Raw genomic sequence first — 22,450 nt, 5'->3', positions numbered from 1 at the left:
CACCCTGGGAACATAAGCCAGATCAGTTTCATGGTCAATGATTCTATTGTATTACAAGTCATTACAATAAAGTACAATGAGACAAAAACCTTAGCCCAAGCCCCACACTTGATAAAACACTAATAAAGCAAATACCGGCTCAAAGTAAGGTACAATATACTGAAACTGTGAGAACAAGAGGAACAACCTTGAGAGCCAATAAATCAGCATTGTGATGAGTGACTATTAATAGGGACAGATCTGTCGTTATCTCAACCCTTAAGTACCCCATGTTGGGCATCCAAGAGAACTGTCATGGTTTAAACCTAGTCAGACAGCTTGTTCACTCACTCCAAGTGAGTGGTGCCAGTCTGGAAGCAATCGAGGCCTGCTCCCCCCCCCCCCCCCCCCCCCCCAGGGGCTCTCCCCTTCCCCACTCCTGGAGGGTCGGGGAGGAGAATTGAAAGGATGCAAATCCCGCAGGTTGAGACAAGAACAGTCCAGCAACCAAGTACAGTACAGCACAAATCACCATCGCTACCACCAACAACAACGATAAGAGAAAATAACAAGGGAAGAGACTATGATGCCACCTGCTGAAGAATGAGTCCAACACAGAAGACCCTGTGTCCTTCCGGGTAACTCCCAGTTACCCCCCCGGGCATGACGCGCTGTGGTATGGAATACCTCTTTGGCTAGCTTGGGTCAGGTGTCCTGTCTCTGCTTCCTCCTGGTTTCTCCTCCTCCCTGGCAGAGCATGAGACTCACTAAGTCCTTGGTCAACAACTGAAAACATCGGTATTATCAGCACTGTTCCCAGGCTGAAAATCAAAACACAATGCTGCACCAGCTAACAAGACGGAGAAGCTCCGGGCTGAAGTCTATCGCCAGGTGAACACATGCAACATGCTGCTGTACCAGGTGGAGCAGCGGAGCCGGGCCAAGGAGCGGCTGCAGAGGCGGCTGCAGCAGCTGCAGGATGTCCAGAGGGCCGAAAAGCAGCAGCAGGCACAGGTGCCAGGGCCCCTCCCTGGGGTGGCAGCACCCGTGGGGGGTTTCAGTCAACCCTGCCCCCCTGGGTGGGCACTGGTCTCAGTAGATGGGCTCACCCCTTGTCTCCAACCTTCTCTGCCCCAGGTGGTTCGTACCCTGGAGGGCAACATAGAGAAGATGCAAACAAAAGTCCGCGCTGGGCAGAAGGTGACTGCCCTGTACGTGGCGGTGCGGGATGCCCTGAGGAAGGTGAGCTCATCCTCACCGTGCCGTTGTCTCACCCGCTCCCCCTGCAAAGGCACTGAAGGGCCCAAGGGGCTGTGCTGGTGGGACACCCTCCTGCAGGAGGTCCTCCTGCTCCCCTCCACCTTCTGTCCCAGCACAGGGCACCCCTGGGACTCAGTGGGCTCTGGCTCCCCGTGTCCCAGGAGCTGGCCCACCTGCCTCTGCACCTGGACCTCCTGAGTGAGACGGCCGAGCTGCAGCATAGGGAGGTGGAGGACATGGAGCTCATGGCCTCGCGTGGGCTCAGAGCTGCTCGTGGAGCCGAGGTGAGACCATCGTCCAGGGCACCTCAGGGTGCTTTCCTGCCCTCCAGAGCCCACACATGGCACCAGACGGCCGTGCTGCTGAGTCTTCCTTCCTTCAAGAAAAAGCAAGACTGAGCTTGGCTTCCCCGCAGCACCCAGATGCCTCCATAGCTCCTCCTGTGTCTGGCTCTTGGGCCGGGCTGCCCTGAGCTGGGGACAGCTGCCTGAAGCCCTGGCCACGGGGAAGGTGGCGTTCTCCATTCTCTAGCTGGCCTTGCTCACTTTCCTTCCCAGGCTGTTTACAGGGGGTAGGGGGTGGCATTTTTGATGCTGGCCATGCCAGGCTTAGAAGCTCACAGAGGTCCACTGGAGCTTTGGGAGCCACTTCTCTTCTGCTCTGCTCCAGGAGCGCATGGTCAGGACGAAAACCCAGGTCCTTGCAGAGAGGGAGCTCAGGCTCCGCACCCAGGCTGCTCAGAAAGAGCCCAGAGACGGAGGCTGGCTCAAGGAAGCAAAAGAAAGGGCTCTGAAAACGGTGAGCTGGGGGGCCCCGGCACATTCAGGGTTGCCGGCATAGGGCGGGCATCAGTGCCCAGCCTGCCATGGGTGAGGGGCTGCAGGGCCAGCTCCCCCAGGCTGCCAGCAGCTCGGGGGTGACGATGAACATCCTTGCAGCAAGCCAAGCATGACCTCAGCAGGGACTTCCTGAGCCTGCCCGCAGAGGACCCAGTGGTGGGTGAGTGCCTGTCAGGGTGCAGGGGGGGGGCAGGCGCAGCCGCAGGCATCCTTCCCTGCCACAACCTTTCCACCGCAGCTGCCAAACTGGAGGCCACCAAGTACCAGCTGCAGCGGGAGGCCTACGTGAGGGAGAAGATAGAGGAGGCCAAGGATGTGGTGCAGTGCTCCCGCCTCTGGGTGAGGTGAAAAGCCATCTCTGGTAGAAGCTGGGGCTGCTCCAGCCCCAGGGAGCTGAGCCTTGTCTGCTCACCTTGTTCCATGGCAGGGTTATCTGCTCTCCTCTGTCCCCAGAGCCCCCCAGGGCCCCTCTTGTACAGGCAGGGCTGGAACTGCTTTGCTCCACGCCATGAACTTGCAGTGCTTCCTGTGGTTCCTGGTGCAGAAACCTCCCCAGGAGCACGGCCCAGATCCTGTACCCTGCAGGAGTGCCCTGGGCTGAGTCCCTGTGCTCTCCCCCGGCCAGGACATCCCCATCAGGCTCCAGGCACAGCAGAAGTCCCTGCTGGAAATGGAGCAGTACCTCACAAGGTGCAAGGAGAAGAAGCAGGAGCTGGAGAAGGCAGTGAAGGAGCTGGAGATGCAGCGCGATGAGCTGAAGTTTCGCCGGCCCCCAGACACAAGCAGGTGCTGCTGGCCTCCGGACACTCATGCCAAAGGGGCCGGCACCCTTAGGGGCAGGGGGACACGTGCATGGCAGGTGTCCCAAGAGGGCAGCCCTTCCTTTGTCACCCTGCGGCTGCCCACCCCTCCCGCACTGGGAGGCTTTCTGAGCAGAGTGCTGCCCCAGCTCTGGTGCTGGCAGAGCACGCAAAGCTCCTGCGCTGGCAGCAGGAGGAGCCTTGCTCCTTGCCTGGCATGGGAAGTGGGAGCAGCAGCAGCGTGGGGTTGAGTTGCAGGCAGCATCTCTGCTCTGCGCTTGGGGGCAGGGGAGAAGCTGGGCAGCAGCTTTTGCAACAGCTTTGGGGTGTCTGCACCCCTGTGCCGTTGTATGGATGTGACCGTGGTTGGCTCCAGGGGGCTGGTGGAGGAGCTGAGGACGAGGCTGCAGCGGGAAGAGGCTCGGCTGGAACAGGGGCGAGCCCAGCTGCTGAGGAGCCAGGAGACGCTGCTGGACTTTGAAAACGCACTTGACAACCTCTTCGTCCGGCTGCGGGGCATCACCGTGCCTGGCCAGGTACCCGCCCAACGCTGGGCTGAGCAGAGCCCAGGCTCTGCTTGGTGCTGCAACGGCACCGTGTGGTGACACTTGGTGCAGCGACCATCACCCCAAGGGGCTCGTTCTCCCCACCAAGGCTGTTCCCTCTCTGACTCCAGGAGCATCCTGTCAAGGCCATGGCAGTGGACGAGAAGCTCCGGCAGTGTGAGCAGAAGCTGCAGTACCTGGTGCAGCGGGTGGCTGACCTGCCCCCTCCAGCCACAGCGAGGATGATGAGGTGCACGGCGGCTCCATCCCTGCTGCGCTCTTTGGGGACCCGCACAGGCTTTCCCGGGTGGCCCGTGCCAAGCCATCCTCCCAGCTGGAGGATGGAGGTGCTCGAGGGAAGAGGCACGGAGCAGCTCAGGCCCAGGTGGCCCCGGGCTCTGTGGGGTGTTCCCTACCAGGGGCACATGGAGCTTGGGCACCCCTTTGCTTGTAACACCCGCCTCCCCTTCAGCTATGAACACAGCCTCTCTTTCACAGACTTTTGTGAAGGTCAGGCAGCTGCTGGAGGAAACCCTCATGGCCGATCCACGGAACCGGAAGGTTTCCTTGGAGGACACGGGCGTGGGGCTCCAAGGTAGGAAAGGGGACACATCCCACGGCAACTGCCCCAGCCAGCCCCTGCCTCCTGGCATTTCTGGCTGTCCTTGCCCATCTCCCACTGTCCCAGCAGAGCCCAACCCAGGAGTTGCTGCAGGCGTTGGGGCTGACCGCGCTTGGCTCCAGGCCTTTGAGCATAGTGCTGGTTTTCTGTGTGCATGTGGGAGACTGGAGGCAGATGGTGGCTTGGGGAGCGTAGAAGCACCACAGGAGCAAGGGGGATGCTGTGGTGCAAGCGGGGAGAGCCTCGTCTTCAGAACCACTTGGCTGTGAATCTTCTTCACAGCCAGGGCTTGGCTCTGCCAGTGGCCTCCTCCTATGGGAGCTGCCGGCTCCTCCTGGGGACACAGGCACAGCAGAGGCAGCCCCACAGACCCTCCCCAGCCCGCTCCTCTCCGCTCTCTCCTCCAGACGATGTTGATATCCCTGACAACCACAGTGGCCTTGTCCTCACCAGAGAAGCCATCAAGAAGCAAGGGCTGGACTTGATCGAAAGCAAGAAGAAAAGCAAGAGGAAGTAGCGGTTGCTCCCCGAGACCTGGGGATGCCCCAGAGCACCCGTTGTGCACTTTTGCCTCCTGTTAATAGAGGAGATGTTTTTCATTCCATCGGATGCGCTTGGTGGGCTTTGTGTGACTGCAGGTGTGGGGATTCTATTGCCAAAACGTAGCACAAGCTGTGGTTTTGAAAGGAAGCTCCAGAAGGAGCATGATGTGCCAGTGACCACGTGGAATGGAGCTTCCCAGAACCAAGAGCCCAACAGGCACGTTCTTCTGCAATGCCACTGTGCTTTACTGTCACCCATCCATCTCCTGCCCCTGTCCTGTTCTCATGTGCTTACCACAGCCAGGGGGTGAGCTGAACTTCTAGGAACTACATCATGGATAGCCTGCATAGAAGAGCCAAAATTAAAACACCCTATGCCTCCTCCCACAACTGTGCCAGGACAAAAAGCTCTTGCTGGGCATCACCTACACATGGTGAGCACCAGATAGGCCCCACCGACACGCCAACCTGCCCTTTCTCAGCCACCCAAAACTCCATCCCTCCACATGGAAGGGAACCAAGGAAAAGCTAGGGTGGAATGTGGGCATTGGCAGCAGCAGAATGGGAGGAAGCCCTGGGGTGGTGAGGCAGCAGGAGGCCTGTGCGAGAGGACCGCCGCTCCCCGGGGCTGAGGGACTGAGGAGCAGTGGGTCTGGACCCCAGCTGGGCACACTGTCCCCACCACAGTGGGGCAGTCATTGGCATCCATGAGGAATGGCTCAGGGAGATCCGAGAGGAGCCCAGAGGAAGGGGAGGGGGACAGAAAACAAAAGTGATGAGCAATACAATTGTTCATACCCAGGGTGTCAAGGAGGCTGCCCAGCAGGATGCCAAGATGAAATTCCTGCAGAGCACCTTCACCCTGTGTGAAGCTGGCAGAGACAGGGGCTTCTCACAATGCCTGAAGGAGTTCTGCCACCAATTGCAGGTGGTAGAGACTATTGAGGTGAGGGGACAGCCGGTTGCTGTGGGAAGGGGGCATGTTGCCAGGCACCAGCACACTGTCAGGACAGGGCACAGGCAGGGACCACCAAGGTGCCTGAGGGGCCGCGGGTGCCAGCGCAGCCCTGGCAGCTGGGATGCTGCCCAGCATTCCCCCCGTGCCAGACACACCTGAAGGCTGAACCCTGCTCCTGCAGCACGGTGCCCACCATGTCCTCGTTCTTCCAGTGCAGGGCGCAGCTGAAGGAGACCAAGCGAAGCAGAGCCGGAACGCTCAGGGCAGGGCTCAGGGCTGCTTCCCAGCACTACACTTACGGGTACTTGCTTGCTCTGTTGAACTACACCTGAGGGGTTGAACAATATTTGTTCACACTATTATTACTATTTATTTTTATTTCGCTTGTTTTCCTCCAGTTCGCCTCTGCTTACAGCAGTGGCAGTTTCCATGCATGGCTGCACAAATGTGCTGGAGAAGACCAGGGAGAGAGAGAAACTCGGCTCTGGGTCATCCCTACAGTCAGTCACAAGCTTCTACGATAGCCCACATCAGGGTAAGTGTTTCTGGGACAAAATATGGTAAAAGACACCCTTAACCCAGCTGACTTTACCAATGATGGGAGGCTGTGCCACAGCTCAGGCAGGCAGCAAGGTGACAATCCCCACCAGCCCCAGCTGGGCACTGCACAGTCCTAAAAAGGGTCGTTTCCCTCCTTTACCCGCTGCTTTTTCCTCTTCCTCTTCCTGGGAGCTGCTCCTGGCTCTGTTCCCTTGCCATGCTGCGGGCTGTCATCAGCAGCCGCAGGCAGGGAGCTGTGGACAAGAGCAAAGGGCCTGAGACCCACTCAACACAGCACTGTGGCTCCTGCCCTCTCCTCATGCTGCAGTCAGACCCCTCCATCTTCCCTCTTCCTCCCCATGCCAGGAACGCAGCAGCACCCTCAGCCTATGTGTGCCACCAGCCCGAGCCTGTCCCCAGACCCCCAGGAGCTGCTGGAGGCCACAGAGCCCCCAGGCCCGCTCTCACCTCGAGGCAGCGGCCCCGTCCCCGCGCCGCTCCAGGACAGCCACAAAGAAGCCGTGGGTGAGGGTGTCGGCAGCAGAGGCACGGAGGCAGCTCTCTGCCCCCGGGAAGGCAGCGAGTCCTCGGCAGGGCCAGCAAGGGAAGGCGTCCACCAGCCTGCAGTGTGGGACGAGGGTCAGGGCCAGGCCCCACAGCACCTGCTCTGCATCCCCCCAACACCAGACACACCTGAAGGCCGAGCCCCACTCTTGCAGCACAGCCCCAACCACGTCCTCGTTCTCCTCTTGGTGCAGCGAGCAGGTGGAGTAGACCAAGCGCTGCAGAGCTGGGAAACTCAGGGCATGGCTCAGCACCTTGCGCTGGAAGCCGGCCAGCGCCTGCAGCCGCTCGGCACTTGGGGCAGCCTCTGCCATCGGCACCCGGTTCACCATCCCTGCGGGGAGAGCAGCCATCACCTGGGGCCTGCACGCCCACAGCCCACCCAGGGGTGGGCGGCCAAAGCCCCCCGTGTTACCTGAGCCGCTGCAGGACGGGTCGAGCAGGATGTAGGCCACCTTGCTGTACTTGGGGTCTCCGGGATCCACCGTCAGGAAGTCCTGCTGCGCCAGCTGGAAACCGGTGACGCCAGCACGCATCAGCATGGTGTTCATGGTGGCCAGGCGCTTGGTGTCCACGTCAAAGGCAAAGATCCGGCTGAAGGCAGAGCCCGGCGCCCAAGAGATGTGTAAACATCCCGCACGGCCTCAGGAACACGCTGCCCTCACAGCATCACACACCGGCCATCGGCCAGGCAGGCTGTGCTTGGGAGCTGCTCCCCCAGCCGGGACAGGTCTTGGGCAGGGAGAGGGAGCAGGGGCTGCAAAGTGAACCCCTGTGTGATCCCACATCCTCCTGCACCCTTCCCAAGCCACCAGCCTACCCAGGGAAAAGCCAGCACCACGCAGCCCTGCCCTCACCCCTTGTTCTTCAGGATGGCTGCCAGGTGGCTGGTCTTGTTCCCAGGCGCAGCGCAGGCATCGATGACGTGGGAGCCAGCAGCGGGGCTGAGAAGGAAGGCGGGGAGGCAGCTGGCCTGCAGGAGGACAAAGCCCTGTGAGCAGAGCGGGCAAGAAGCAGCCCCTGCCCCTCCTCAGCCATGGCTGACGCTGCAGGGCCACAGGCAGCCACAGCAGCAGGGGACAAGTCCACCAGCACCCACTGCCAGGAGCCTCTGCCTGGCCGCAACCTCCCACTGCTCCCAGAGCTGGTGCCGGCTCCTCCTGGGGGTTACAGCCCGGTTCACAGCAATACCCCCATCCGTACATGTGATGGAAGCAGAGCCACAGGGCAGCCCCAGAGCTGCTGGCTGCATTCGTGCTCTCTGCTGCAGTAAAGCACGAGCATAGCCCTTGGCATGGGGAAAGAAGTTTTCCCTCCACCCATGTCAGGGGATTCCCCAGCCCTGCAGCCTCCTGCCACCAGCTCCCCACCTTGTCCTGCAGAATGATGTGTCCTGAAGTATACAGCAGGTTCTCATGGAAGTCTGTCTGCGGAGGGAAAACCAGCAGCTCCGGGAGGTGAAGGTCCAACAGGAATTTCTTCCCGGAGAGGGCCCTCAGTTCTTCCACACTGCCCACGAGGCACAGGGATGATGAACACGCAGGCCTGCCTCATCCTGCCCACACCAGAGCTCTGCAGAGCCCAGGCTGACACCCTCTTTGTCCCACTTCTCCTCTCTCCTTCAGTGCCAGGCAGCGCACGGAAGGGCAGAACGCAGGAGTGGGGACACCCCAACCCAGGCACCCTGAGCACCGAGACCGACGACCCCTTGACCCACAGGACCTCATCCCAAGCCCCTGTTGCTCGCTGACGCCCCAGATAAGGTGGGGCAGCAGGAAGCAACGCTTACCTGGCTGCCTTGCCCAGGTAGGAGTAGCCCTCACGCTTGAAGAAGTCAACCACGTCGTCCACGCGTGTCTTCAGGGTGTTGACCCGGACGTAGCGCGGTATCTGGGAAGCTGGGGGAGTCGCCCGGGTCGCACACGGCCACCCACCGCCGCCACCACAGGGACACCACCGCGCCCAGAGGCACACTCACCGCCGCGGCCGGCTGCCTGCGCCGGGGCCAGGAGGTCCTCGTTGCGGCTCACCTTCCGCCGCACCTTCAGGCGGGCCAGCTCGGCCTCCAGCCGGGCCCGGTGCCGCCGGGCCAGCGCCTTCCAGCGGCCCCCGCACTTCAAGCCCTTGCCGAAGAGCAGGTCGTACACCAGCACCTGCGGGGACGAGGCTGAGCCGGGACCCGCCGCCCCGTGACCCGCCGCCGCCGCCGCCGCCACCCCCGGCCCCGCTCACCTTCGCCAGCTGCGGGGACAACTTCTTCTCGGCCTGCAGCAGCGCGGCGCCGGCCAGCAGCTCCTCCAGCACCGGCGAGTAGCGGAGCGTCTCGGACACCAGCGCGTACAGCTGCCGGACGTGCTGCGGGGCGGTCAGGGGTCAGGGGTCACGGCCCGGGCCCGCCCCTCGCCCCTCGCCCCCCGCCCCTCGCCCCTCGCCCCGCGCACCGGGAACCGGCTGTGGTACACCAGCGCCTTGACGCCGCCGGCGCCGCGCTCCAGCCCCTCCAGGACGGCGGCGGCCGCGCTGTACAGCGCCATGGCTCCCGCCGCCCGCCTGCGCACAGGCCACTTCCGGCGGTGCCGCGTCCCGCCCGGCAGCGGGCAAGGACGGGCAGGAGGCGGGCGGGGACTTCCGGGGTCTTCGCGCCGCCGGGAGAGAAACTGAGCGCGGAGAGAGAGGGACGGGGAGCTCGGGGGAGCCCAGAGGAGGCCACGGAGCTGCTGTGAGGGCTGGAGCAGCTCTGCTCTGGAGCCAGGCTGAGAGAGCTGGGCTGGGTCGGGTCAGCCTGGACAAGAGAAGGCTCCTGAAGGGGAGACCTGAGAGCAGCTCCAGTGCCTGAAGGGGCTGCAGGAAAGCTGGAGACGGGCTTTGGACAAGGGATGGAGGGACAGGCCAAGGGGAATGGCTTTCACCTGCCAGAGGGGAGACTGAGATGAGCTCTTAGGCAGAAGCTCTTCCCTGTGAGGGTGCTGAGGCGCTGGCACAGGGTGCCCAGAGAAGCTGTGGCTGCCCCATCCCTGGCAGTGTTCAAGGCCAGGTTGGACACACGGACTTGGAGCAAGCTGCTCTAGTGGAAGGTGTCCGTGCCCGTGGCAGGGGTTAGAACTGGATGAGCTTTAAGGTCCCTTTTGCTCCTGGCAGGGGAATCGTGTTCTATGTGGTCGTCCCTGCCATGGTGCCCGGCAGCACAGAGCAGGGCTGTGGAAGCTGCAGGTACCGGGCAGCAGCATCCCGCGGACGGCACAAGGCCGCGGGTGGCACAGAGCGCGGCCTCCAGGAAGCGGCAGGTTCCGGCCCCGCCTACCCCGCAGTGGCCCCGCCCCACCGCGCGCGGCTCCCGCGGTGCATTCCGGGCCGGCGGCCCTTACCGCGGCGCTCGTTAGGGATGGCGGTGCCGGGCCCGCGCGCGGGCCGCTGGCTGCCGGCGCTGGCAGTGGCGCTGACCGTGGCCTTGGCCTGCCTGGTGCTGCAGGGATCGCTGCTGGGCGCGGCGCTGGGCGCGGCGGGAGCCTGGTGTGCCCTGCGGCCCGGCCCGCACGCCCCGCGCTTGCCCGCCCAGCACCCTCCCGCACGGCGCCCGTACGGCAAATCTGCCGCTAACGGCTGCCCGGCCGCGGGCACCGTCCGTGCTGAGAGCACCGTGTCCCGCCGCTACTACCTCGAGTGAGCGCTGGGGGGGGGAGGACGGGGCCGGATCCTCCCGCCGCTAACAGAGGCGCTGACCGTTGTGTCCCCGCAGGGCCCCGCCGCCGACCGTGCGTCGCCGGTACCCGCTGCCACCGGACCGGAGCCCTGGGACCGTTTTCCTGCCGGTACGCTGGGACAGTCAGATGCCCAGGGGCTCGCCATGGGCCCGACGCCCAGCCCCGCTCCGCAGCCCCGTGACTGTTAAGGTTGCCGGCCTGTCTCACTCTCCTGCGTGAGTACGGGGAGGGCAGCGCCGGGAGAACTTCACCTTGATGGGACCGAACAGGGGGGATCTGGACTTGGGCCCCTTGGTCCTGCAGCAGCTCCCCGGGGGCGGCAGCCCGTGGTGTGAGACCCCAACCCCCCGGGGAGGCTGCAAGAGGATCCCGGCCCCCTTTATGGGGGAGAAACCGGGCCCTGGTGGGGGATCTCGCTTTGTGGATCGTAGCTCGCCTAATGCCCTGCACTGCCTTGCTTTGACCCACAGCTTGACACAACAAATCTTAGCTAGGAACTTCCAGGACAAAAGCAGCCCAGACCCCTGCGCCAAAGAGACGGTGCTCAGTGCCATCAAGGAGTGCAGGAAGAGGCCCTTGCAGCAGGAGGACAACCAGGCTTTGGGAAGTGATCATGAGAACAAGAGGAGGTAATGAGCCAACAGTCCAGGTCGCTGCCAGTGAGTTGGGAAGGTCTAAATGGGGCTAGTGGTTCAGTGGTGGCAAACGGGATGTGACCAGGAGTGGGTGGCAAAATGCTGCTGAAAGTGAACTGGGGAGGGAAGCACAGCCATCCCATCACCTGGGCCTCTGGGCTGTGTTGGGAAGTTCTCCTGGACTTTGTTTTGCCCTTGAGATTAACGGAATGTGGTTTAGGGTTTTGTCTGGGCATGCTTGTGGGTCAGGTGTGTTTCCTTTCATTGCTGAGGGTGGAAAAGGCTGGGATGTGGTTTGGGTAAGCTTGGCTGTACTTGAGCTGGTGGGGGAAGTGGCTTCTGTCATCACAAGGATTCACAGACTGGGGAAGCGTGGTGGGAAATGCTGGGATGCCCTGCAGGCTCATCATCTCTATCCTTCAGTTAGACCCAGGCTTCCAGGAGTGACAGGATCCCCGAGCCTTACCTCCCCAGGTGGAAGCAGTGCCCTTTAAGCAAGCCATGCACTTCCTCTGTGTGCTGTAGCTAGCAAAAGGAGGTACAAACACAAAAGTGAAAGACTATCTTCTGCTTTTGTTAGTCCAGATCAGTGGCTTTCAGCTCTGAACTCAAAGTAATAAGGGCTCAGTGTCTTTCCCAGTGCTCTGGGAAGAACGAGGTGTAAATCCTGGGTGCCAAGGTGTATGGAGCCTTTCTCTCTGCCCAGGCATGTTGCTGCCTCACCATTCTCCCCTCCTGGTTTTAATCCTTGTGGATATGAAGGCTGTTTACCTTGTGCTCCTTGTATGCTGCAGCTGCCTGCCTGGGCTGGAGAAGAGGAACTGCAGGAGAAACTGCAGAAGAGTGGCTTGGGCAGTACCTGGTGCACTGTGCTGCATGCTGCACTGGGGCTGCTGCTAGAGGTGGCCCAGAGAGCGCAGTGGGACGAGTGGTGGTTCACGGGGCTCCTGCAAGGCAGGGCCTGCCCTTCTGTCTGCCACTGCCGAGCTTCCCTCTGCCCTTGAACCCTTGGCTTGGTGAATCTGCAGCCTGCAGGAGCCGAGCAGGACAGCAACAGGATGGGTGCACAGACAGCATAAGCTTGGGTTTTTTTTATTTGATTTCTTTCAATGTGCCAGTGCACAGCTGTGCCACAAAATCCAGTTTGAAGGCATTAATGTCTGGCAAGCATGCCAAATGATTTTAGGCAGCAAATCCTGCAACCTTTGAGGGCAGAAAGAAGACAAGGTCACCTGGTGAGCTCAGGATCGCCCATGCGCTGGACCAGCATGCTCAGAGCTCCAGGGAAGCACATGGGCTAAGTGACAAGGCGGATCATGAACCTCCAGCCCAGCTTCACAGGAGGTTTGCTGTAGGACTTTCAGACTTCAGCTCTTGACTGAGTCATGGTAGGAAGGGGATCCATTTCTTACTCCCAACATTCTGGGGCACTATTTAGGAAGAAGTCAGAGATATGAGTTTCAGAGGTCAGGTCTCTTCCAGAAACAGGCTGCTGAGTCTCTCTGAAATATTTTGATTTCAAATAATGGATTTGACCAGCAGGCAGCTGGTGCAGGTGCTGGTGCTTAGAAGGAGGCAGTGAGGACAGGACCAGGTGGAGAAAGAACCTGCAGAAGGATGCAGATGAGGGAAAACTCTGTCCTGGGTATTGGGTGGCAGGAAAAAAGCAAGTTTTGTGCTTTCCGGTGCTGAGCCTGCCTGGAAAAGGGTCCTCGCCCTGGGCTGGGAGCCCTCCATGTTACCACTGACTTATGCCCTCTCTCCTGCAGGCGCTGTGGCAGCAGTGAAAGTGGGCAGTTGGCTATAAAGACACCAGAAGCAAACGGTGCCCCTGCCTCTCTTGTACCAAAGTAAGTACTTCAGGGCAAAAGCAACTCTGTGAACTGGGAGTGGGGAGTCCAAAATCCTGTAGGTTCTGGGAAGGGTGCTTGCCTTTGTCTTGGGGAGCCCAGCTTTGGGGAGATCATGAGAGCCTGTGGCCGTGCCTTTGGTCTGTCACCCTGAGCACAGGTGGTGGCTCTAAAGGCTGTGCTGCTGCTGAGGCTTGTTTCTGAGTCCTGCAATGTAAGGAGGAGTGGGGTTGCTTTCCTCCACTCACCCTACATTGAAAGGACCTGTGGGGAACTCATGAAATCTTTAACCTCCTCTAGGCCTGAGGCTATGAAGAGGGACCTTGACTCGCACCACCCAGAGGAGTGCTCAAAATCGAACATCTCTTCTCCCAGCAAAACATACACGGCAGGCATCCCAGGTTCTGAGCGCAATGCAATCGCCAGCTCTTACAGCTCAAGCCGGGGACTCCCACAGGTAGGAAATGTCCTGCCTAAGGCAGCCCTGGAGCCCAGCGTGCAGCTCTTTTCCCCTCCGCGCTGTGCCCCGGCCAGTCTGCTGGGGGATACATCCAGAGGAAAAGGAAAGACAAAATCTCTTTGCTGTGCGGACACCTTTTCAGCTGGAGGCAGCAGCACGTGTGGGATCCCTGTGTTCCCACTTTGACGTGGGTCTCTTCAGCACCTGCTGAGCTGTAATGGCTGATTGTGCCATTACATGATGGCTTAGTCATGGCTATTAGGGCTCTGCAGCTGTGCAGGGAAAGGTTTTCTCCAGGGTGGATCAGTAGGGTTTGCTCTGGCTGGGCCAGCAGCATCTTTCGTCTCCGTCACCTCAGCCATAAAGAGCCTGGAGGCCACTTGCTCCCAGAGTGGATTCAGTTTGGGGTGCTCAGACTTTGGCCTCCATGGCCGTTCTGGAGGGGAGTTGAACAGCATTGAAGCAAGAGAGGCTCTGGGCTTGGCAGCTAGCACCTGCTAGATGGGATTTATCTGTGGTGAACAGGAGAATAGGAGTCTGTGCTCCCCTGAACCAAATCAGTTACTATTGGTCTCTCTGTTACAGGTGAAGAGAAGGTGTCTGAGTGTGTCCCCACAGTCCAGCACAGCATCCTCCTGCTGCGAGATGCCAGAGTGGCCTCTTAAGAAGGGAAGGTAATGTACTGCTCATCTGGCGAGCTCCTGCTTGTTGATGCCAGCTGGGAAGAAAGCAGTTACCTTTCCAGCTATCCTAGTACCTAAGTCCTGCTCTCCAGTGAAGCCATGACACTCCAGGCCTTGAGACACAGCTGCTGGGTCACCCAGCTGTGGGGAAGCCCTATTGTGTCCATCAGCATTCCTGCAGCCTTGTTCCACTGTGGTCCTGGCGGCGGCGCTGACCTGCACCATCCCTGCCCTGCTCCCAGGCTGGATTAGAGCTTGAAGGGCCCAGATTGCTGCAGCAGTGACATTGCTGTGTGGTGTTGGCATGTCCTGGGTCTGGCTGGTTGCCAAAATGCTGCAAAGAGGCAGCCCCCGATTTTTGCCATCTCCTCAAAAGCAATTCATGGGAGCTCCAGGAGGGCTGTAATGTAGTGCCCACCTGGGCATGCAGGCCCTTGTTCTCCTCTCTCCTGGCTCAGAGAAGGACCTGACCTTGTCCTCACTAAAAGCGACATAGCAGCTGCCCTGCTGACAGGATGGCTCCAAGCCAAGGCCCTGCAACTGGCAGTGGCTCCCACCCGGGATCCCTGGCTGCTGCCCTGAGGATGCCCGAGCCGGCCCCCTGGGTAGGGGAGAGGAGCAGCTCCTCTGCCTGGAGCCACTCTCAGGCTTCTGTGGTGACTCAAGGCTGTTGCCGTGAGCTCTGCTGTTTGGCAAAGACAGCAAAGAAACACAGCAGGGATGCCTGTGGGAGTCCTTGGCGTGTTGGGTCTCGTCCTGCTCCCAGGGGAGGGGGCCAATCATGGGGCTGACCCTAACTGAGTCTCCCACTTGCGCAGGGAACGGGAGATGCGGCATTCCAAGAGTTGCACTCCAGTAAAATTGGACAAGGCTGTGCAGATGGAGGAAGGTGAGTGTAGGTGGGGCCCAGCTCTGTGCCACAGTTGGGTGGGCCACTGGTGCGGGCCAGCAGCGGGACACGAGGTAGCTCAGGTCTGCAGGTGGGACGAGCTTGAAGTGTCCCCTGGAAAGGAGGAACGTGCTGGTGCTGAGGCAGTGGCGTTTCTGCTGGCCTCAGCGACTGCCCTAAAGGGTTTTCCTGATGTTAATTGGGGGACACTGACAGATAACTTGGGGGCTGGTCTGCAAAGGGGAACACCAGCCTCCATGCCAGTATGGTCCAGGTGTCAGCCTCAAGAGCAAGATCTGCTGCAGTACGAGTAGCACCCTGCTGAAATTCCAGGCTGAACTCGTTCCAACACTTCCTCAGCTAAAAGAGAACGGAAATTTCGTGTGCCCATTGTGGCTAGGGTCCTGTGGCACAGTGCGAGATGTGGCCACGTCTGGCAGTTTGTGTGGTTTGTGGTTCGGGTGGGCAGCGGGCAAGGAACGTCTGTGGAGGTGGGATGGGGCCGCTGGCCCGTGGAGCCCCAGCGGGCTCTTGTGACAGCTTCCCCGTGGATCTCTTGTGGCCAGCTGCTGCCCCAGGGTATCGCAACCTTGTCCGCGGCTTAAGGCCGTGTCCCTGGCTCTGCCCTCCAAGACGGGCATCCGGAGAGGAGTGAGAAGGGACAACCCCTCGGTATAGGCCAAACGCCCCTGCTGGGAGCTGCTCCTGACTTGTCTCCTCCTGTAGCTGTCGAGAGGGCTGAAGAGAAGCAGCGGCAGTCCCCGAGCCCACCACCATCGCCGGGAAACGGAAGACCGCGCAGGAGGAGCATCTGCCTGCTGGTGCCCTGGGATAATGAACCACTGGTGCTGGTACGTCGCCGTCTCGCAGCCTCTTTGGCCTCGTCTGGGGACAGAATGTGCCCAGTGCAATTTGTGCAGGGCTGGGGGCAGGCTGACCTGCCTGCCTTGGGGCAGGAGGTCTCATCCTCAGCTGAGTGGGAAGTGACGCTCTCCCCTGGCCCAGTGTGTGGTGGGCTGTGTGTGACTGTGCTGCCCGCTGCCAGAGCAGGTACTGGCTGGGCGAGGGTGCTGTGCCCTCAGTGCCAAGCTGGGGACCAAAACGAATGGTGACCAGAGCTCTGCGGTGGCTGTGGCAGAACCACGGCATCCCGGCTCTGGCGCCAGCCTGCTTCGACACCTCCTTTAGAGCGGCTCTGCCGGCTTCCCTGAGAAGGAACTAAGCTACTGCTCTCTTGGCAGCCCCCTGGGCCTGATCCCGGCTACCCCATCATGGCAGAGATCATAGAGGAGGAGAGGAAGGCAGCGCAGCAGCGGTTGCATCGACTCCCGGGGCATAAGGCAGGTAAGGGCAGAGTGGGAATGTGAAGGGCACGGCAAGGAGGAGACGGCCATGGCACGGGCTGGCAGGGCAGTGGGGTGTCCGTGCAGCGCAGGCTGAGGAACCTCCTGGGCCAGTGCTGCCTGGTCCTCGTGTGTGGTGCAGTCCCCAGGGTGATGGGCAAGGGTCCCGAGGGCCGGAGCTGTGAGCTGTTCCTGCTGGGAGGCTCTGCTAAGGGGTAGTCCCATACAGCAAGTTGTGGGTCTTGATTTTGTGCTCCCTCCCAGCAGATGAGGTCCCCAGCACCACTGCAGAGGGTATGCTCATGTCTGGGCCACTGGCTTGCACCGTGACCTCACCATGGCCTGCTCCTTCCCCAGCTAGCACCAGCTCACTCCCAGACAGCGTGAATCAGCCGCACTGCTCTGCATCTGCTTCCATGCTTGCGGGTAAGGAGGAGGAGGAGGGTCAGCAGAGCGGGCCTTTGGCAGAGCAAGAGAGGCGCAGTGGGAGCTGTGCGCTGCCTCTGTGGGAGGTGGTTGGCAAAACTCCCTGTTCAAATGCTCTGTTGGCAGCAGAGCTGGCAGGTGGGTCTTGAGGGGGCATGTTTGGGGACACCAAGCTCACGGTCCTGTTGGGAGCTGCAGTACAAGGGTAGGTCTGTGGCATGGGTGGATTTTCTCCAGAGCCTTTGCGGCATAGGTGTGGGCGCTTGGCAGAAGAGCCATCTCTCTGTAGATGACCCCTGTCCCTAAATAAGTTCTCTCCTTGTTTGCAGACTCCACTGGAGCTGCAGTAGTGTCCCAGCCACTTTCATCAGCTGCCCAGCTGCCTGCTCCGGCTCTGTCGCTGGAGTTGAGTTCTCTGCCTGCCACCTCTGCTGACACCAAGCCTGTGCCTGTGCTGAGCACATCTGCCCTGACTGTTCCTGTTGCCCCCAGCAGCACAGCACCTCCTGCATTCACAGAGCTGGGCCAGACTCCCAGCAAGCCTCCCTCCTTCCCAAAGCCAAGCATCCTTTTTGGGACGCCAGACACCACTCCCTCCAACCAGCTGGCAATGAATGCAGGCACTGCTGTGCCTACCACAACCGCTGTCTTCAAACCCATCTTTGGTGAGAGCTCAGCCCCCTGTGCCGCTGTTGTCTCCACCACCGTCACCATGCCTGTGAGCTCAGGCCCTTCCTCAACACCCTCTACCACCACCATGTTCAAGCCCATCTTTGGCAGTGTCATCACAGCTTCATCTTCAGTAAGCACCTCTCCTTTTGCCTTCCAACCGTCACTGCAGCCGGCCTCGGGTGCAGGTGTGCCTGCGGCCTCCACAACGACCCTGGCAGGATTCACAGGTCTCCCTAACGTCATCTTCACCACGGCAGCTATGACAGCCACCACAGAGAGTTCCTTCACAGACGCCACCATCAAACCCGTCTTCAGCTTTGGCGTTAATGCACCCACCTCCACTGGCCCCACCACCAGCCTGACCATCGCCACTGCCACAGCCACCAGCATGTCACAGCCCTTCCTGTTTGGGGGTCCTGCCACCTCAGCTCCCAGCACAGAAATCAGCTTCGCCACCCCAGGGTCCACGCTCCAGTTTGGAAAGCCGACTCCAGCCACAGTCACTGCCACCACCACTATCCCAGGAGGCCCTGCCTTTGGCCAAGTGCCTTCAAACTTGATGGCTCCTGCCACTACTGCGGGCTTTAGCATATTTGGTGGGACCACACTGACCTCTTCTACCCCAGCCACCACAAGCCAGGTGACACTGACATTTGGCTCCCCTGCTTCAGCTTTTGGCAGTTGCGCTGGCGCAGCTGCGAGCCAGCCGCCCACCAGCCAGCCTGCTGCTGGCCCCAGCAGCTTTGCCCCCACATTCAGCTTTGGAGCCCCTGCAGCCCAGTTGGCTGCTCAGCCGACATTCGGCAGCAGTGCTCAGCCAGCCTTCGGCACAGCCAGCACCCAGGGCTCCTTCGGTACCAGCAGCACCCAGGCGGCATTTGGGACCACCACATCGGTCTTCTCCTTTGGGACAGCCACCTCCACCACCGCCAGCTTTGGTTCCACCACCCAGACCACGAGCAGCAGCAGCACTGGTGCCACCATCTTTGGCACCACCCCTTCTGCTTTCAGCTTTGGAGTGACCACCCAGCCAGGACCCTCCACCAGTGCCTTTGGGGTCGGCACGCCAGCCCTGAGCAGCGGCTCCCCTGCTGTAGCTTTCAGCTTTGGGGCTGGGCAGAGCGGGGCAGCCCTGGCAGCAACACCATTCGGCTCCTCCCTGGCGCAGAGCACGCTGGGTGCACAGAGTCAGAGCACACCCTTCGCCTTCACCATGCCCAGCACACCCAACAGCAAGCCTGTGTTTGGAGGTGAGTCGGGGCGGACGGGGCTTCTGCACGGGTGAAGGGCAGGGTTAGATTTAGGCAGCAGCTCTCCTGCCAGACCTGGCTGAGCGGCCCAGGCTCAGCAGCCCTGAGGGCTGGTGCTGGGGCTGTGCAGAGCCTTGCCATGTGAAGGGAAGGTGCTTCCCTCACTCGTTGCCCCAGCCCCAGGGGGTGGAGGGGAATCCGAAATGTCACTCCTTGCCCCCTCTGGATGCACTGGATGCCTCGGCCCCTGTGGGTGCTAAGCCAAGGCAGGTGCTGTGCAGGAGCCAAGGTCTTGCCAGTGCATAAAAGCTACTTGGAACATCTTGGCAGGTACAAATGCTGCCAGACAGGAGTTGCAGTCGATTCCTGCTCACTCTCTGAGGCTTTCCCTACCACTTTGCATGCACCCTGGGCCAGCTCAGCTCCCAGAGAGCTGAAACCCCCATGCTGAGTAATTCCTTGATCTAGAAAGACAGAGACCTTTGTTCCTGCCTGGTCTGCAAATCCTCCTGTGCTGCCCTGCTGGCAGGAGAGCTCAGGGATTACCACAAGAGCGCCACTTCTTGCATTAAAAGGGCTTCTTAGGTGAAAAGGCTGATCTTGGGGACTGCGGTGCTCCAGCCCCTGGGGGCAGAGCTGTGCCTCCTGCAGGTGCTGCCAGCTTCCTAAAGCCAGGCTCTTCCTCCTTTGCTGACCCCAGCTGATGGTGGCATCTTGCTTTCCAGGAACTCCTGCACCTACTTTTGGGCAAAGCACACCTGTCCCAGGAGCAGTGGGGAGTGGAAGCAGCAGCCTTTCCTTCAGGACTCCCAGCACTCCTGCCTCAGGCTTTGGAGGAGTTGGCACTTCCTTTGGTAGGGAGGGAGTTAGTGCTTCAGGCTTTAGGAGCTGATGGGTCGTGTAGTCCCCTTGGGCTGGGGGATGGTGGAAGGGCCAAGCTGTGCTATAGGAGCCAGCTTGGGTGGTGGCTGCTGGGCTCTGGGGATGCAAAACCTTCCATTCCCACTGGGATAGGGATTGTGCCAGCTTGGAAGGTGGCTGCAGAGACCTGAGCAACCTTTGTGCTTTCAGGTTCGTCCGCCCCCGCCTTTTCCATCGGGGCAGGATCCAAGGCCGGTGCTCGCCAGCGGCTACAGGCACGGAGACAGCATACCCGCAAAAAATAATGGCCAGTGCTGCTGGTCCCCCACCCGTGGGGGCTCCAGTCCAGAGCAGCACCAAGGTGGGAGCGGAGTGATGGGGCCAGGCTCCATCTCTGCTGCCAGCAAGAAACCGTGCTGGGTGGCAGCGCCTGAGGTGGTGAGCCAAAAACTTCTTACTTGAACAGTTCCACAGCCAAGGCTGGGTGAACCTCTGTACATATCTGCAATGTTTCCTTCCTGGCTTTGCCATGTTTCATTAGGTGTAAGCTTTTCCCCATGTGCTTCTCCTCACTGAGCACCCCCAGCCAGCCCCCACCATGTGGCATGGCAGGCAGCAGAGCCCCATGGCTGCAGAGGGGCTGCTTTCTGGGCTCCTGAGGGATGCTGTCTTCACCAGGTCTGAAATCTTCCCCCCCCACGGGGGCCTGGTGAACACACTCCTTCCGCAGGGCTCTGCTTTGTTGCCCTCCCCACGGCAGTGGAGCTGGGGTTAGTGCCATCCTGGCCTGGGCCCCCAGGTGCCGTGGGTGACCAGCCCAGTCTCCACAGTGGGGTGACAGCCCCTTGCAGCTGAGGATGCACCGCACCCTGGTACCTCAGCCAGGGATGGGGATCTTTTCCCCCTCAGCCCTCACTGCTCCCACTGTCCCACTCATGTAAAGCCCTTTTCTTGTTTAGCTTATTTGTGCTCCTGTCCCCATGCGCTCATTGAATCAAGTTTGGAGGAAGAACTGATCCGTGTGCGTGGCGGCATGTTGGTTATGCCGGATTTGCTGTAGGGAGTTTTATTCTTTCAGGGAGCACCCATCCCTTTTTGGAGGACATGTCCTGGCTAATTGGGTGTTAGCAGCAGCATCACTGTGTGGCTGTTCGCGCAAGGGCTTGTCCCCATGCTGTGGTGACTGAAAGCAGCCAGGGCTGGGTGCTCCAGCCCTGGCAGTCTCTCCCCTCTCCGTGTTTGGGTGCTCTGGAGCCAGCTGGGGAGTCCAGAGCGGATGGGGATCCTCCCCAGATCCAAATTGTTTTCCGTCTGTGGCTCATCCCCACCCCTTTGGGGTTTACCAGCTCTCAGGAGCTGCGGTGCTGTCTACCTCGGGGCCGTTCAGTGGGAGAGGGGCAGAGGCTGCCAGAGCCAGGGGTCACCCGAGAGCTGCAGCCCCTGCCTGTGGTGTCCCCACCACCTCCAGGAGGGCTTTGCTGCCAGGTCTTTATTCTCCGAGACGTGTGAGTGTGTGTGTCAGGTGGAGACTAAATTACAGAAAAAATACAAATATTTAAATGTTTTTTAATGAAATAAAACTTTATTTTTATATTTAAGCTCAACTGCCTTTGAGTTCCTTCAAGCTTGGTTCAGTGAGGGCGCAGACCCCGGAGCACTGTTGGTAGTGTTCAGATGTGCTGGCCCCTGCCCAGCACGGCCCAAGGGACTTGGCTGTGCCGGGGAAAGGCAGCTTCATACCGTGGACTCTGCTGCACTCCCCAGCCTGTTACAGCATCTCCTTCCTTCTAAACTGGTATGTACATGGATGTGACTAAAGAGGTTTTGTTTATTTTTGTTCTTCTCCAAGGATGAAGAGCATTCTGATGGTGAGGGGCTTTCTGGGCCACCAGGACCAAAGTGTCGGTTCTGACATTTCTGTTGAGGATTTTTTACTGTTCTATTATTCTAGAAATGTTCTGCTATTGTACTACTATTGTTTTGCTTTGCTCTTGTTTTACTGTGAATGTGCAATTTTTTTTCCCCATGCTTTTTATGTCCCCCATTTAAAATAAACAGACGATGTTCACACCTGCTTGCCCAAGTTTGATTCCTGGGCCAGAGCACATGGTGCTACTTCACTGCACATTCTGCTTGTGGGTACTTGCTCCCACTGTTCAACTACACCTGTGGGGTTCAACAATACTCGTTCATACTATTATTCCTATTTATTTTTATTTCACTTGTTTTCCTCCTCGAGCAGAGTCCCGTGGGACCCTTTGCACTGCAGGACCCATCAGTGTCCTCCCTTAGCTCCCTGAGCAGGTCCTATGCCCCAGCAGACCTCCTGTCCCACCAAGGGAGTGAGCAGGTCCCAGCATCCCCAGCTCTACCTCGGCAGGCAGGACCCCTTCTCCCTTCGGGACTAGGTCCTTAGTCAGAGGCTTCCTCTTGGAAGCTCACTGCTGCAGCAGTCTGTGGGCTGTTGGCTGTGCAAGGATGGGTGAAATGTCTTTAGTAACACTTTGGAAGGCGCTGCCGTTGTCGAGGCCGAGTTTTGCTGAGGGACAGTGAAACGGAGATTCATGAACCACTTTATCCGATTTAAAATGCTTTCTCTTGCCCCCAATGTAATCTACGTGTTTAAATTTTGCCTCGGAAAGGTTAGGGGCGTAATTCCTGTATTTGGCACGTGGACGTGGCCTCCGTGTGGAGATCTCTACATGCATGGCCAGACTGGGGAGATTCCTTGGGTGTACAAACCCTTCCCTGCTTGTCTTTCAAGCGACCACTTCTTCATGCAGGCTTGATGAAGCACTAGAGATAATCGTGTCGGAATTTAGCTTGTCACTGGCTATTAGCGCTAACATGCCATTTATAAATCTGCAAAGGAGATGCTGAGTAAGAGCCTCAGAGGGTATTTCTTAACCCCCTTAGCACAACAGGATGGCTGTAGGTAAAAGACCCCGCATTACAGAAGCTTGATCTCGGCTGAAGTACAAGCTTAGTGCTGGGAAGGCCATTTCCTCCAAAGTCTTTTTCTGCAGCTCTC

At 59.7% G+C, this 22,450-nt stretch overlaps 2 protein-coding genes and 1 pseudogene across 3 annotated transcripts; 2 read left to right on the top strand and 1 right to left on the bottom strand.

Moving 5' to 3' along the window:
• The first annotated feature begins 447 nt into the window (after nucleotides 1–447).
• Nucleotides 448–4,612, top strand: LOC130599452 (coiled-coil domain-containing protein 183-like; annotated as a pseudogene).
• A 1,506-nt stretch (nucleotides 4,613–6,118) lies between these two features.
• LOC130599457 (28S rRNA (cytosine-C(5))-methyltransferase-like) lies at nucleotides 6,119–9,215 on the bottom strand. 2 transcript variants are annotated; one of them, XM_057409925.1, is made up of 10 exons: nucleotides 9,091–9,215; nucleotides 8,882–9,004; nucleotides 8,628–8,802; nucleotides 8,439–8,547; nucleotides 8,020–8,158; nucleotides 7,507–7,622; nucleotides 7,065–7,243; nucleotides 6,779–6,983; nucleotides 6,554–6,706; nucleotides 6,119–6,339 (listed from the first exon to the last, which is right to left on the bottom strand). In XM_057409925.1, the coding sequence occupies exons 1-10, from the start codon at nucleotides 9,181–9,183 to the stop codon at nucleotides 6,219–6,221; spliced, it is 1,413 nt and encodes a 470-aa protein (XP_057265908.1). In that variant the 5' UTR covers nucleotides 9,184–9,215; the 3' UTR covers nucleotides 6,119–6,218. The 2 variants fall into 2 exon arrangements, with proteins under 2 accessions (XP_057265908.1, XP_057265909.1); XM_057409926.1 differs by having other exon boundaries at nucleotides 8,628–8,772; nucleotides 9,091–9,210.
• An 816-nt stretch (nucleotides 9,216–10,031) lies between these two features.
• POM121C (POM121 transmembrane nucleoporin C) lies at nucleotides 10,032–19,922 on the top strand. The gene is made up of 13 exons (XM_057409924.1): nucleotides 10,032–10,309; nucleotides 10,386–10,565; nucleotides 10,821–10,979; nucleotides 12,755–12,835; nucleotides 13,136–13,292; nucleotides 13,881–13,969; nucleotides 14,797–14,867; nucleotides 15,594–15,718; nucleotides 16,109–16,211; nucleotides 16,475–16,636; nucleotides 16,966–18,558; nucleotides 19,284–19,412; nucleotides 19,630–19,922. Exons 1-13 carry the CDS (start codon nucleotides 10,032–10,034, stop codon nucleotides 19,722–19,724), a joined length of 3,222 nt encoding a protein of 1,073 aa, XP_057265907.1. The 3' UTR covers nucleotides 19,725–19,922.
• The last annotated feature ends 2,528 nt before the right edge of the window (nucleotides 19,923–22,450 follow it).

The sequence above is a fragment of the Pezoporus wallicus genome, unplaced genomic scaffold (assembly GCF_028554395.1).
Source record: "Pezoporus wallicus isolate ANWC-B61680 ecotype Strahan unplaced genomic scaffold, APGP_CSIRO_Pwel_v1 contig_10012, whole genome shotgun sequence".
Lineage (NCBI taxonomy): Eukaryota > Metazoa > Chordata > Aves > Psittaciformes > Psittacidae > Pezoporus > Pezoporus wallicus.
This window is presented reverse-complemented; position numbering and strand designations above follow the sequence as displayed.

What these genes read in the sequence shown, in the direction of transcription:
- POM121C (XM_057409924.1), top strand. Translation starts at nt 10,032, where the DNA reads ATGGCGGTGCCGGGCCCGCGCGCGGGCCGCTGGCTGCCGGCGCTGGCA. An exon ending in GGCTGTGCAGATGGAGGAAG is followed by an intron (nt 14,868 to 15,593) that starts GTGAGTGTAGGT and finishes CTCCTCCTGTAG; the next exon opens with CTGTCGAGAGGGCTGAAGAG. An exon ending in ATCTGCTTCCATGCTTGCGG is followed by an intron (nt 16,637 to 16,965) that starts GTAAGGAGGAGG and finishes CCTTGTTTGCAG; the next exon opens with ACTCCACTGGAGCTGCAGTA.
- LOC130599457 (XM_057409925.1), bottom strand. Translation starts at nt 9,183, where the DNA reads ATGGCGCTGTACAGCGCGGCCGCCGCCGTCCTGGAGGGGCTGGAGCGC. An exon ending in GCAGGCAGCCGGCCGCGGCG is followed by an intron (nt 8,548 to 8,627) that starts GTGAGTGTGCCT and finishes CGACTCCCCCAG; the next exon opens with CTTCCCAGATACCGCGCTAC. An exon ending in CCCGTCCTGCAGCGGCTCAG is followed by an intron (nt 6,984 to 7,064) that starts GTAACACGGGGG and finishes CTCTCCCCGCAG; the next exon opens with GGATGGTGAACCGGGTGCCG.